General features: G+C 42.1%; 2 protein-coding genes across 7 annotated transcripts in view; one reads left to right on the top strand and one right to left on the bottom strand.

Moving 5' to 3' along the window:
- Positions 1-11,694, bottom strand: part of CFAP52 (cilia and flagella associated protein 52) — a 66,102-nt gene extending 54,408 nt beyond the window's left edge. For 2 of the 5 annotated variants that reach the window (XM_058431547.1, XM_058431548.1), the window contains exon 1: positions 11,560-11,694. In XM_058431547.1, the coding sequence (XP_058287530.1) occupies positions 11,560-11,629 (70 nt within the window). In that variant the 5' untranslated portion in view covers positions 11,630-11,694. Of the gene's footprint in view, positions 1-436; positions 587-11,559 lie in introns of those variants that run through there. The other 3 variants (XM_058431550.1, XM_058431551.1, XM_058431549.1) reach the window with 3 other exon arrangements.
- Positions 11,695-12,377: 683 nt separating this feature from the next.
- STX8 (syntaxin 8) overlaps positions 12,378-15,553 on the top strand; it is a 312,508-nt gene continuing 309,332 nt past the window's right edge. Inside the window, exon 1 of one of the 2 annotated variants that reach the window (XM_058431552.1) lies at positions 12,378-12,534. In XM_058431552.1, coding sequence (XP_058287535.1) covers positions 12,518-12,534 — 17 coding nt within the window. In that variant the 5' untranslated portion in view covers positions 12,378-12,517. The remainder of the gene's footprint in view (positions 12,535-15,553) is intronic. The other variant, XM_032138358.2, reaches the window with a different exon arrangement.

Here is a 15,553-nt window from a genome sequence, read left to right as displayed (position 1 = left end):
ATTAAACATTGTGTGTGCCTGTGTGTGTATGTGACATTTCCTTTATCCATTCATCTGTTGAGGGACATTTAGGTTGTTTCCACATCTTGGCTATTGCAAATAGTGCTGAACATAGCGCTGAACAGAACATAGAGGTGCAAATATTTCTTCCATATACTGATTTCATTTCCTTATACCTATAAGTGGGATTGCTAGATCGTCTGGTAGTTTTCCTTTTAATTTTTTGAGGAAACTCTATACTGTTTTCTGTAATGGCTGCACCAATTTGCATTCCCACCAACAGTGGACAGGGCATCCCTTTCTCCACATTCTCGCCAGCTTGTTACCTTTTGTCTGCGTGATAATAGCCATTCTAACAGGTGTGAGGTGATACCGCATTCGGGCTTTGATTTGCATTTCCCTGATGACTAGTGATGTTGAGTACCTTTTTATATACCCGTTGCCCATTTGTATGTCTTCTTTTGAGGAATATCTATTCAGGATCTTCATTCATTTTTTTTTTAAATGAACCTGGAAGACTTTATGCTAAGTGAAGCCAGACACAGAAAGACAAATACTGCATAGGGATCTCACTCAGATGTGGAACCTGAAAAAGCCAAACGTATAAAAGCAGAGAGTAGAAATGGTGTTCGTTAGGGGTAGGGGAATGAAGAGATGTTGGTCAAAGGGTGAAAAGGTCTGCTATGCAGGATAAAGAAGTTCTAGAGACCTAATGTACAGCATGGTCACAGCTAATAATACTGCATTGTGGCCAGGACTGGTGGCTCACTCCTGGAATCCCAGCACTTGGGGAGGCCAAGTCAGGTGGATCACCTGAGGTCAGGAGTTCAAGACCAGCCTGGCCAACATGGTGAAACCCCGTCTCTACTAAAAATACAAAAAATTAGCTGGGCATGGTGGCGGGCCCTGTAATCCCGGCTACTCAGGAGGCTGAGGCAGGAGAATCACTGGAACCCGTGAGGCGGAGGTTGCAGTGAGCCGAGATCACACTATTGCACTCCAGCCTGGGTGACAAGAGCAAAATTCCATCTCAAAAAATAAATAAATAAATAAAAAATAACGATAATACTGCATTGTATATTTGAAATCTGCTAAAAGAGTTGATCTTCAGTGTTTTCATCACACACAAAAAGTAACTATGTGAGGTGAATGTGTTAATTAGTTTGTAGACATCATTTCACAATGTATATCAACACATTATGTTATACGCTTTAAATTGATACAACTTTAATATGTCAAGTATGCCTCAATATAACAAGGAAAAGAATTTTTTTTAAATTTTGGTTTCAGTTCTGAGTGCCCACCAGGTGCTCTGAAGAGCCTGGGACCTTTCACGGTGACACCTCTTTCCACAGGCAACTCCCGTACTCCAAATATCTGCCAAGGTAACACTACTGCTTCCATGTTAGAGAAAAGTTTGTTTGCTTGAATGTAACTATTGTTTTGCTTGAGTTGGTAGATTATTCACTAAAAAACAGTTTCAGGAGAACAAGACCTTCAGCAAAAATAAAAGAAAATACAATGACCAACAACTCTGGGAATGGGCTGACCAGCCTGGTAAGAACAGGGCAGATGGCATCTGCAGAAGGCCCCAAAATATTGACTAACTGCCTACCTGAGGCTGCGCACATTTCACAAAAATGCTTTGATCATTATTTCCTCCAATTTCCCTGATCCAGAGACTCAACTCGGTGAGGTGGTCTTTGAACACCAGTTTATTGCCTCCCCTGGGTTGCTGGCTTCTCCAATAAAGCTAACCTTCCTTTCACCAAAGCTCATCTCTTGAGGTTTTAGCTTTCAAGTGACAAGTGGCCCGAACCTGATTTTGGTTACACCAAGAACCATCTCAACAATTATAAACCCTTGTAATATGTTTTAATATGAAACAGACCCAGGTCTTCCGTTATTGCTCACTTATGGTCAGAATTTTTTTTATTGCTCTTCGTATTTATTTTACAATATAATCTTTCATGTCACCTTGGCTATTTAAAATTCATAATCGTGTTTTTAGTGAGATAGTATTAAATGTATAGATTAACTTAAGGAAAAATGATTTTTATAATAATATAAAATACCTCTATTTTAAAAACAGGATATGTTTCTTCATAAGTCTCCTTTTATGTCTTCTAGTAGCATTTTCCATTTTTTTCATAAAGATCTCACTCATTTCTTATTACATTTATTCTTGGGTTTTTAAAAATCTTTTTTGTTGCTATCTCCTTCTCCATCGAAAGACTCATAAATATTTATTAATATAGTCTTCTTGTTCTTAAATGAATGCTTCTTTTATATTTAACTCCCTCTGGAATTTATTTTGGTGCTTTATGTGATTCCTGTAGCTAAATGGATTATTTTTGCTCAAATGGCCAAAAGTAATTATTGAATAAATGATTCTTTTCATTTTAATTGAGTGTTCCTTTTTTATGCAGTATGTTCTTATAATACCAAGATTTATGTCTTTAGGGTGATCTATTCCTACTAACAGATTTTTATTTTTTTCTAATTGCAGGTTCTTTATAAACAATCATATGGCTATCCATATGGAAAAATTAAACTTAGATTCATAATTCACACCTTACACAAATAATATCTTCCAGGTAGATCAAAGACCTAAATGTGAAAAACAAGATAACGTGTACAAAAGGTGTAAGAAATGACTTTCTAACTATGACACAAAAAGAGCAAATCATAAAAGAAAAGGCTGATATAGTTACCCAGTTATGTTAAAAATGAAAAACATCTAGGCTGGGCTGGGTGGCTCATGCCTGTAATCCCAGCTCTTTGGGAGGCCAAGGCAGGCAGATCACTTGAGGCTAGGAGTTTGAGAGCAGCCTGGCCAATATGGCGAAACTCTGTCTCTACTAAAAATACAAAAATTAGCTGGGCATGGTGGTGGACACCTATAATCCCAGCTACTTGAGAGGCTGAGGCAGGAGAATCGCTTAAACCTGGGAGGTGGATGTTGCAGTGAGCTAAGACTTTACCACTGCACTCCAGACTGGGTGACAGAGTGAGACTCTTTCTCAAAAAAAAAAAAATTTAATGACAAAAGACATTGTTATTGGAAGGATGAAGAGAAAAACACAAACAAGAAGATATTTTCAATGTATACAATAGACAAAGGATCAGCTCCATAATATACGAAGAACTCCTACAAGGCAATAAGGAAAACATATGCTTCTCAATAGAAAAATGAGCAAGGGATATGGATAGCCAGTTTATGATGAAGGAAATTCAAAACCCAATAAACATAAAAAAAGAGATACAACCTCATAAGTAACCAGGAAAATGTAAATTATGTCCGAAATGAGATACCATGTCATATACACCAAAATGGCTAAAATTAAGATGGCTGACAGTACCAGGCATCCATGTTGATATGGAACAAAGGCAACATTCATAAAATGCTTGGTGGGAGTGTAAATTGGTCTAATCACTTTGGAAAAGAATGTGTCCTTATTGATGATGCTTGAACGCGCACATGCCCCAGGACCCAGCTACTCTACTCTTAGGTGTGTAACCTGCCCAGAGATAACCTTGTAACATGTAGGTGTGTATTTCTTCAGATTTATTTTTGTTTTTGCATTTAATAATTATGGTTCTTGGTTGCAAACTAGAAGAGTCAACTCTGGCTAAATGTAGCAGAGAAAGAATTATATGGAAGGAATACATATTGCTCACACAACTGGCAGGAAGTTTGGGTCACACTTGAAAACGGGCAGAACTAATAGCAAGGCGAGACCAAGTGACATGAACTGAAGACCTCTCACGGCCACAATGCTCAACGCTCAATGTAGTATTTGACTGCCAACATACTCTGCTCCTTTGCATCACTCCTTTAAGAGTGGAACTGCTGAGTGGGAATGTCTGATTGGCTGAGCCAATTATGTTACATCTCTCAATTGGCTGCCAAGGAATTAGGAGAGAAACTAGGTGCCCCTTTTAGGCTCTCACTAAAGCAATAGAACCAGCTCCTACCTATCCTGGGATACTTCTCAAATAGAATAGCATTCAGATATGAGTAACCAAAACTACACATGTCCACTACAATTCATATTCTTTGCTCTCCAGATATACTCACACACACTCCATTTTCTCTCTCTCTCACCTTCTCTCCCTCCCTCTCTGTCTCCCTCTGTCCCTCCCTCTCTCTCCTCTCTCTCTATCCCCTCTCTCTCTCTCTCAAACATATGTACACTTTAAACTGTAATAGGCTTATATCCCATACACTGTATGGCAAATTGCATTTTATACTTAATATAGCTTTGACATCTTTCCTCGTTAGTTTATATACATCTATTCCATTTTTCTTAAGGATTATACAGTATCAAATTGCACAAAAGGAATATAATTTTAAAAATTATTGGAGTGAAATTCACATAACATAAAATTAACTATGTTAACGTGAACTATTCAGTGGCATTTAGTACATTCACAATGCTATGCAACCACCACTTCTGCCTAGTTCAAAAACATTTCTGGAGTGTAATTTTTTTTTTTTTTTGAGACAGAGTCTCGCTCTGTTGCCCAGGCTGGAGTGCAGTGGTGTGATCTCGGCTCACTGCAAGCTCCACCTCCCGAGTTCACGCCATTCTCCTGCCTCAGCCTCCCGAGTAGCTGGGACTACAGGTGCCCGCCACCACGCCCGGATAATTTTTTTTGTATTTTTAGTAGAGATGGGGTTTCACTGTGTTAGCCAGGATGGTCTCGATCTCCTGACCTCGTGATCCACCCGCCTTGGCCTCCCAAAGTGCTGGGATTACTGGCGTGAGCCACCGCACCTGGCCACGTAATTTTTTAAAACTTCTTACCAATGGAGCTTTGGGTTGTTTCTTCCAATGTTTCAGCTATTATAGACAATATCACAGTGAACTTCTTTGTACGTAAATTTTTTGAAAACTTGAATAAGTGATTCAAGTTCTTAAAAGCTCAAAGATTATCCTCATTAAAAATTGTAATAAATACTATAAAACTGGCCTTCAAAAAGGTTGTAAAATTAATACTGGCAATAATAATTGAGAACCATTTCTTATTCTTACCTTATTATATTACCCTTTTTTTTTCTTCTTTTGCCTTTGCCAGTTTGAGAAGCAAAAAACATCATTGCTTTAACAGCATTTTTTTTTTTTTTCGAGACTAGGTCTCACTCTGTTGCGCAGGCTGGAGTGCAGTGGTACAGTGATGGCTCACTGCAGCCACTACCTCCTGGGCTCAGGTGATCCTCCCACCTCAGCCTCTCGAATAGCTGAGACTACAGGCATGCATCACCACGCCTGGCTATTTTTTGGTATTTTTTATAGAGATGGGGTTTCACCATGTTGCCCAGGCTGGTCTCGAACTCCAGGCCTCAAGGAATCTTCCTGCCTCGACCTCCCAAAGTGCTGGGATTACAGGTGTGAGCCACTGCGCATGAACTTTAATAGAATTTTTTTAGCTTTTTGAGCTAATAGCCATTTATATTTATTTATCTATTTACAGGGTCTGGCTTTTTTATTTATTTTTTATTTTTTTAACAAAAGTCCAGGTAGTAAATATTTTAGGCTTTGTGGGCAATATGGTCTCTTGAGACTACTCATCTCTGCTAGTGTGGTATAAAAGCAGCCATAGACAATACATAAAGAAATGGGCATAGCTACATTCCAATAAAACTTTACTTACAAAAACAGGCAGTGGGCCAGGTTTGGCCCATGGGCTATAGTCTGTAGCCTCCTGATCTATTTCGTTGTTGTTGCTGTTTTTAGTTTATAAGAACTCTTTGTATACCATGATAGGAAAATCATGGGCTATCTACTCCAGTCAATGGATGAATGTGACCAAACCCTTAATAACTATAACTTTATTAAATGTTTTTAACACAAGAATATTTGGTTTGCTTAAATAATTAATTCCTGTCAAAATGCAATACCTACAAGTGTCGAGTACAGTTACATATTGATACCATAAAGTTAAAATTCAAGTTTAAGGCCAGTTGCAGTGGCTCATGCCTGTAATCCCAGCACTTTGTGAGGCTGAGGCAGGTGGATCACCTGAGTTCAGTAGTTCAAGACCAGCCTGCCCAATGTGGCAAAACACCGTCTCTATTAAAAATACAAAAATTAGCCAGGCTTGGTGGCAGATGCCTGTAATCCCAGCTACTTGGGAGGCTGAGGCAGGAGAATCTCTTGAACCCAGGAGGCAGAGGTTGCAGTGAGCCAAGATGGTACCACTGCACTTCAGCCTGGGCGACAGGGTAAGACTCCATCTCAAAAAAAAATTCAAGTTGAATAATGTAACACTACAGTGAGTTTCAGTGTTGCAGTGATAAAAGGGGCCTTGCTTTTGTTTCTAATTTGTTTCCATCTGAAATCTAGACTCAATCACTTGGCATTTAAGGCCTCTGAAATCTAATTCCAGCTTCTCTTTCCTGTGTTATCCTGCCAGTCCCTGGTACTGAAGCCACACCAAGCTATTTGCCGTTCTGCAACCAGGCCCTGCACTCTCCACTTTTCCTCCTTTGCCCCCGGCTATTGCTGTAACCTGAAATATTCTGCCTTCAATCTTTACCTGCTGACTCCTAGTCAAAATCTTTTTTCCCAAGCCTTATGAAAGTTCTGTCTTTTCTCTCTCTGTCTCTCTCTCTTTAGAGCTAGTATAGCTTTTTAAAATAAACATTTTTCAGTGAAGACAAAATACAGAAAACTCAATAACTTTTGTAAACTAAAAATAAAATCCTAAACTCCCCAATCCCCACACTGCCCCACCCCAGCCACTGACTGAACAGATACCCTTTTGGACAAAGAAACCCCCAAAACACCTTAAAGCAGAGTTCCCAGCCTTGACAGAATGGGTGGTCAGACATGCCTCATTATACCCCCTCTCTTTTGTGGTTTAGACACAACTGATCAGCATTAATGTTAAAATAGAGATCATAAGATTGACAGAAACAGACTCAGTGGCAATAAGATATCAAATTATAAACAGGACCTAAGGCCATGTACCCCTCCACCCTATGGCTGGGTGCAGTGGCTCACGCCTGTAATCCCAGCACTTTGGGAGGCCAAGGCGGGTGGGTCACCTGAGGTCAGGAATTGGAGACTAGCCTGGCCAACATGGTGAAACCCCATCTCTACTAAGAATACAAAAATTAGCCAGGCGTGATGGTGGGTGCTTATAATCCCAGCTACTCTGGAGGCTGAGGCAGGAGAATAGCTTCAATCCAGGAGGTGGAGGTTGCAGTGAGCCGAGATCGTGCCATTGCACTCCAGAGCAAGACTCTGCCATCTCAAAATAAATAAATAAAATAAATAAAATAAACTATGCACTGCCACAAGGTTTTTCTTTTTCTCTGGCAGTTAAGCACTTATCTTGAGATAAGCAATATGAAAACAACTGCAACCTGTCCAGTTCATAGGCACTTAGTAACTGAAGCCCTGTTCAACCCGCCATAAAAACAGTTTTGATTGGACAACAGACTGATTCCAGTAATGTTCTCCTGGTAAGAAGACCACTCACCATGGACTACCTCTGGCCAGTTTACTGAGGCTTCCCACTTCACGTGCCTTCATGTCCTGAAAAGGCCTTTTGACATATAGTACCTTAAATGTTTTGACATTTAGTACATTTCAATGTTAGGTCTCCATCCCAAGGTGAACATGGGTCGTATATTACATCAATGTTTGTTCAATACACATGTGTCAGGGCCACCCACAAGTATTCATAGCTTCTCCTATAACCTGTTGAATATGTATGTTTGTTTGTTTGTTTGTTTATTTATTTATTTATTTATCGAGACAGAGTCTCGCTCTGTCCCCCAGGCGGGAGTGCAGTGGCGTGACCTCGGCTCACTGCAACCTCTGCCTCCCAAGTTCAAGTGATTCTCCTCCCTCAGCCTCTCAAGTGGCTGGGATTACAGGCACCTACCACCATGCCCAGCTAATTTCTGTATTTTTAGTATAGCTGGGATTTCACCATGTTGGACCAGGATGGTCTCGAACTCCTGACCTCAGGTCATCTACCTGCCTTGGCCTCCCAAAGTGTTGGGATTACAGGTGTGAACCGCCACATCCGGCCTGAATATGTATGTTTAGACAATCACTTCAACATAAAGCTCCTACTCCAACTCCTCCTCCTTTGAAGTGCCTGTCTCTGGCCTTGGCCTGAGGCACGCTTCTCAGCCTGTAGGATGGCCACCTTACAGAACACAACCCTTTAAAAGAAATAAGTCTCTCCTCTCCTTTTCTAAATTTGTAGATCTTGTGATTTTTGTTTGTTTGTTTGTTTTAAGTAAACACACCAGTTTAACTATAGCCCAAATCAAGAAGTAGAACATGAGCACACCCAGAGGTCTCCCGTGCTCCTTCTCCCAGTCTCTATCTCCTGAAAGGTTGTCGCTGTTCTGACTTTTATTCCCGTAAATTCAATTCCCTCCTTTTAGAACTTTATATGAATGGAACAATACAATCTGTACTCTTTTGTGTCTGGCTTTTTGGGTTAACATTATATGTTTGTGAGATCCATCCGTGTTCTTGTATACAGCAGTAGTTCATTCTTTTTAATTATTGCAGAGGAATTAAATTGTATGAATATGATATACTACAATTGATTTGTCCTTTCCACTTGTGATGAAGATTTTGGTTGTTTCTAATATTTAGTTATGAGAAATAATGCAGCCAGGCGTGGTGGCTCACACCTGTAATCTCAGCACTTTGGGAGGCTGAGGTGGGCAGATCACCTGAAGTCAAGAGTTTGAGACCAGCTTGGCCAACATGGCGAAACCCCGCCTTTACTAAAACTACAAAAATTAGCCAGGCGAGGTGGTGGGCACCTGTAATCTCAGCTACTCGGGAGGCTGAGGCAGGAGAATCACTTGAACCTGAGAGGCGGAGGTTGCAGTGAGCCGAGATCGAGCCACTGCACTCCAGCCTGGGTGACAGGGTGAGACTTTGTCTCAAAAAAAAAAAAATGCTATTAGAAATAATCCTATGTATATATATTTCTGTTGCATATAGGATATAGCATTGGAGGATACATCAAAAGTCTTTAGGATATAGCTGGGTCAGTGTACTAGCAAGACTGTAGTCCCAGCTACTTGAGAGGCTGAAGCGGGAGGATTGCTTGAGCCCAGGAGTTGGAGGCCAGCCTGCCCAACATAGTGAGATCCCATCTCTAAAATTTAAGAAAATAAAAATCTTTAGACTTTTTTAGACATTCAGATTTTAGACATTCTAAATGTACTCATAATTTATTCTAAGAAAAAAGTTAAAGAGCTATAAGATTTAGCTCTGCAGATGTTCTTAGTAGCATTTTAAAATAAATGCAAATTATACTAAATTCTCAATAACAGGGCATTATTTAAATTAATTATGGCATATATCTGCAATATAATATTAATATGTTAAAATTATGGCATGGAGTATATTATTATTTATTTTATTTTATTATTATATTTATCGCTAAGGAAAGATTTACATGGCATACTGTTAGGTGAAAAAAAAGTCTGGTTATAAGAGAATATATACAGCATGAGTGGACTTTTATTTAAAAAAAACTATTTGTATGTAAGCGTATATTCAAGCAGGTCACACCAAAAGTTTACAGTGATTTGTTTGAAAAATGTAATGATGGCTGATTTTTCTTTCAGTTTTACTGTATTTTCCCAGTTTTCTAAACTCTTCTTCATAAGCATGGCTATGGAATTATCCCTGTATTCTCAGTCCATAGCATATTATTTTGCATAGAGGTTATATATAAATGTATATTTGATTGCATGAAAGAATATACATTATCATAAAGCCACCAAGGTAAAAACAATTTGATCATATGGGGTCATTCTAAAAGGTAAAGAAAATTAGTAATTGCCATGGAAGACACTGGCATATAATTTACCATATATTATTTGTGCTTGGAACTCTACAGCCACAACATGAATTCAGTTGCAGAGTTCTTTTTCTTTTTTTTTTTTTTTGAGACGGAGTCTCGCTCTGTCGCCCAGGCTGGAGTGCAGTGGCGCAACGTCGGCTCACTGCAAGCTTCGCCTCCCGGGTTCACGCCATTCTCCTGCCTCAGCCTCTCTGAGTAGCTGGGACTACAGGCGCCTGCCACCACGCCCGGCTAATTTTTTGTATTTTTTAGTAGAGACGGGGTTTCACCGTGGTCTCGATCTCCTGACCTCGTGATCCGCCCGCCTCGGCCTCCCAAAGTGCTGGGATTACAAGCGTGAGCCACCGCGCCCGGCCCCCCCTTTTTTTTTTTTTGAGATGGAGTCTCCCTCTGTCGCCCAGGCTGGAGTGCAGCAGTGCGATATCGGCTCACTGCAGACTCCGCCTCCCGGGTTCAAGCGATACTCCTGCCTCAGCCTCTTGAGTAGCTGGGATTACAGGCGCGCGCCACCACGTCAGGCTAATTTTTGTATTTTTAGTAGAGATGAGGTTTCACCATGTTGACCAGACTGGTCTCGAACTCCTGACCTCAGGTGATCCGCCCGCCTCGGCCTCCCAAAGTGCTGGGATTACAGGCACGAGCCACTACTCCCGGCCTCAGTTGCAGAGTTCTATGTGTGTGGTTCTGCATTGGCTCAACAAGTGACGCTTTGCAACCCCACTGTAGGCTGCTCAATTGTTTCTCAATGATCTTGTAACCAACTCTCAAGATATCTGATATCCGAAGTGTATAAAGCACTCACTTTCTATCGGAGACTGTTAAAGTAAAACCAAGAGTCAAGAGCTAAGTCCTAGAGTATGCTTAAAACTTTAGACAGTGATTATTCTGCATCCACATTCTTAAAGCTTTCAGGCATCACAACACACATTTTTGAAAAGTTTTGCTTCTCCTAAAATCTAATTCATTGTTTTCTCATCCCTCAAAAAACCAAAACCCCTCAAAACGAACAATAAAACCCCACAGCTTTTTCTTCCCAGAATCTTCAAAACAATAGGCAGTCACAAATAAGATTTCAGCGGAGCGGCCCAGTTCCTTTTTCTCTCCGCTTTAGCTCCCCCTGGCGTCCCCTTCCCCTTCTGTCCTGGTCTGAAATCCTCATCATTTAGAAACCTTCCTTAGGATTAGAGGACCAAGAACATTCCCTCAGGGGGTTCCTCAAGCACACGTTCCCTCCCAGCCCTTTCTCACTGGTACGCCAGTGGGGATTTTAGCAGATTTCCTAGCTAGTCCCAGGGGCCGACACAGACAGCAACCTTCTATGTGGTTACGAAGAAGCCTAGGGGTTTGCGAGCGGCGTGGGGTTCAGAGCCAGGAAGGACTGACCTAGTGGGAGAAGGGTTACAACCACCCGTACTTATCCGGCCCGCCTGGGGAGGAGGCATTTGGTCCCTTTTAGGTGCTGCCGCTTGTCCGAGCTGGTAAAAACCATCCCACTCCCTGAGGCTTGGATCGAGGAAGTGACTCTCCAAGGCCTTGGGGCAGGTCAGGCTGTGCGGGTCCTCCTGTGCGTGTCCCTGGCCAGGGCTCCTGCCGTTGTCCCACACTGCCTTTCAGGTGTCCCCGGTGTCTCACTATTCCTGTTTGCACTACACGTCCCCCGAGTTCCTAAACCAGCCAGCCCAAAGATGCTGGAGGCCTCACCATTGAAGCCGATCACGGCGTCAAGTTCCAGCTCCGCCACTTGGGCCTCCGGCGAAATTTTGTTATCCATCCTCGGGAGGTTCTGATTACTCTGCTCTCCGCCCCAGTGGGTGCAGCGTCTTTTGGTCGTTATGGTAACGGACGAGCGCATGCGCGCCAGCTCCACGCCCGCGCAGAAACCCAGCCTGCCGAGTTCGAGTTCATTAGGATTCTTGGAAATGAAGGGGTATGGGGACTGGAAGACAGATGGAGTGGGACTCTTCTTTTTTTGTGTGCTATTTCTCTGGAAATTTAGGGGATGGCACTAAATGCGCAAAACTAATTCCTCCATCCCCTCGTGTAGATTCTGTGACTTCTTAGTAACTCAAAAATCAAGCACCGAATGAATGACATTTAAAAAATATGTAATCAAGCGTACAGGACTGATGGGAAGGCTGCTATAAAAAATATATATAATTGATACTTCTCTGGGCCCCTGTTTGAAGCAGCGTGAAAAAAATTTTACAGATTTTTTTAAAAAGCGTTATTGAGGTATAATTTACATATCATAAAGTTAACTTAAAGTAGGTTGTAGTGAGTTTACGCAGCGTGCAAGTCTCACCGCAATCTAGTGTTTTGTTTATTGTTTTGTTTTTGAAGCAGGATAAATTTTTAAGTAACTGCCACAGAGAGGTCTTGCATGGCTCCCACCTTCCTGGGAAAATGCTTAGTTTCTATTTAACAATTTTAACTGAGCTCAGCAGTTCGCGTCTCTTGGTGGGAGTAGATTGCTCCAGTCTACTGTCCCCAGGGGAGCACTTTCCTTTCTCTGATTATAGTTCTTAGGCCCTAGCTACTCACTTTGCAAACTCCAGGCTCCGGTCGCGCACGGGACGAACTGCGGGGAGTGAGCCGCGCGGGCCGCCGTAGTCAGCTGCTAAGAGCAGGAAGAGTCCGAGCGGCGGGCGGAGTCTGCAGGATGGCACCGGACCCCTGGTGAGTCCCGGGTGAGGGCGGCAGTGCGTGGAGGGACCTTCGGGGAGGCCAGGCTTCGGGGAAGCAGGCGATCACTTCGCATTGCCGCTGGAGGCCTTTCGGGATGAGGGGAGGGGCAGCGAGACCTTTCCTTTACTGAGGGGGCTCAGCCACATCCCGCCACACTTGGTCCTTGCAAGGGTGGCCCGGGAAGGAGACCAGGTGGTCCGCTGGAGAGCTGAGGACTTGAGCCAAATCTCTGAATATTCCTCTAGCTTTTCTGGGCTGCATCTCGTTGCGGGGATTTCCCGCCCATCCTGGTTGTGGAGCTGGCCGGTGCAGGCTTCCCTGGACTCTTATAAAAAAGTGAAGTCGAAATAACGTTTTTGCAGCATGTCAGTCCATCCCGGTAAACCCCCTTATTTCACAGGTGGAGAAACCGAGGTTCAGAATCCATGGCCACCAGCCAGTTAGTAACCAGCTGGGGCTAAGACCTAGATCTTGGGGGCCCTTCCAGATACAGGAACCTGGGAGGGAAATTGTGCACTTGTTTATAAGGCATTTTGCACTTTCTTGAGTTAATATCATGAAGTCTTTTCCTTTAGCAGTAGCTTCTGCAGTAAAACAATAGCTGATAAGGGTCATTTATTTAGCAGTTAACTCCAAGGACTGCATGATGAAAGATGCAACTTTTGATCCCAAGGAACATATTGTTTGATCCCAGGGAACATATTGTTATTGAACATAGACTTGACCTTTCTGCTTAATAATTAAAAACATATTTCAGCTCTATAACGTTCTTGTTGGAATATATGTCTTATGTTGTTATTTCTAATATAGTTTATAATTGTTTAAGTTGCCCACATCCTGGATATTAGAAGAATGGATTCCAAGAACAAAGTTGAGTTACCTGGAATCTAGGTTATTTGGGCCAATTATTTAATTTAGCATTGACTTTTTTAAACCTAATTTTAGGCCGGATGCAGTGGTGGCTCACGCCTGTAATTCCAGTACTTTGGGAGGCCGCAGATCACCTGAGGTCGGGAGTTCGAGACCAGCCTGACCAACATGGAGAAACCCCGTCTCTACTAAAAATACAAAATTAGGCGGGCATGGTGGTGCATGCCTGTAATCCCAGCTACCTGGGAGACTGAGGCAGGAGAATCGGTTGAACCCGGGAGGTGTAGGTTGTGGTGAGCTGAGATCGTGCCATTGCACTCCAGCCTGGACAACACGAGCGAAACTCCGTCTCAAAAACCCCAAAATCCCTAATTTTAACAGTTATATACACCCCTGGATAGAGAATATTCAATTTAGAGAATATTGAAAATTTGCAAAGAGGAAAATAAATAGCATCTTGAACTCTATAATTCGGAAATAGCCATTAATGATTTTTTTTTACAATGAATTTGCTATTTTAATCTATATTTTATATATATATAATATAAACAGCATTTCTCTATGTCATTGGACATGCTTTGAAAACATAACTTTCTTTTTTTCTTTTTTTTTTTTTTTTGAGATGGAGTCTTGCTCTGTCACCCAGGCTGGAGTGCAATGGCGCAATCTTGGCTCACTGCAACCTCCACCTCCTGGGCTTAAGCAACTCTCCTGCCTCAGCCACTGGAGTAGCTGGGACTACAGGCGCACACCGCCACGCCCAGCTAATTTTTTGTATTTTAGTAGAGACAGGGTTTTACCGTGTTGCCTAGGCTGATCTCGAACTCCTGAGCTCAGGCAATCTGCCCGCCTTGGCCTCCCAAAGCACTGGGATTACAGGTGTGAGCCACCGTACCCGGCCTCATAATTGTCTCATGTTGCATAATAATGCATCACATGAATGACCATAATTTATTTTTCTCCTCATATTAATTTTTTGTTTTTTTGATGTTTTGTTCTGTTTTATCATTGCAAAGGCAGTCCCTTTGTTCCATCTCTTATTTCCTTGGGCTCCCTGTCTAGAAGTAGGAATTAGAACTGTTGAAAGTGAAGTATTTATACTTTTTTTTGTTATTCTCAATTAGTTTGACTAAGTGGCTTTCTCATTAGACTGTTGAAAGTGAAATAGAACTATTGGGCTCAAGGGTATGAACATTTTTAAGGCCCTTGATACCATGAACCCCAACGTATCTGAGACAGGTCTCAGTCAACTTAGAACGTTTATTTTGCCAAGGTTAAGAATGCACCTGTGACACAGCCTCAGGAGGTTCTGAAGACCTGTGCCCAAGATGTTGGGGAACAGCTTGCTCTTATACAATTTAGGGAGAATAATACATGAATTAACACATGTAAGATTTATGATGGCTCAATCCAGGAGGGCGGGACACCTCGAAGTTGGGTGGGGGGCTTCCAGGTCATAAGTAGATTGAAAAATTTTCTGATTGGCAATTGGTTGAGTTACTATCAATAGAAAGGAATGTCTGGGTTATGATAAGGGGTAGTGGAGACCAAGATTTTATCATGCAAATGAAGCCTCTGGGTAGCAGGCTTTAGAGAGAATAGATTGTAAGTGTTTCTTGTCAGACTTAAGGTCTGTATTGATGTCAATGCTGGTTGGCTTTTCCTGAATTCCAAAAAGGAGGAGAGGATATATAATGAGGCATGTCTGATCCCCTCTTCCCATCATGGCCTGAACCACTGTTTCAGGTTAACTTTGGAATGCCCTTGCCTGAGGGGAGGGGTCCATTCAGCTGGTTGTGGGGGCGGGGGATGGGAGAGGATGGGGATGGGCTTAGAATTTTATTTTGGTTTACAATACATATTCCTAAGTTGCCCTCCACCTTCTGGAACCTAAATCCCTCAGTTTACAAATCAAGTAGGAAATAAAGGTCAAAGATAAGGGACAGGCCCCCAGTTATCTATTTAGATCGGTGGAAGCTATCACTGGACTCCAAGCTTCTTCCACAGTTACTGTTGATAAAGCATTTAGACTTTTTCTGTTACACTTCATTAGTTTGACGAAGTGGCTTTCTCATTGGACTATTGAGAGTGAAACAGTGAGAGATTCAGCTGTGCTCCCAAAGCACAAAATGGGTCACTG

The sequence above is a fragment of the Hylobates moloch genome, unplaced genomic scaffold (assembly GCF_009828535.3).
Source record: "Hylobates moloch isolate HMO894 unplaced genomic scaffold, HMol_V3 SCAFFOLD_19, whole genome shotgun sequence".
NCBI lineage: Eukaryota > Metazoa > Chordata > Mammalia > Primates > Hylobatidae > Hylobates > Hylobates moloch.
Note: the sequence above shows the minus strand (reverse complement) of the source record. Positions and strands in the feature narration are given on the sequence as shown.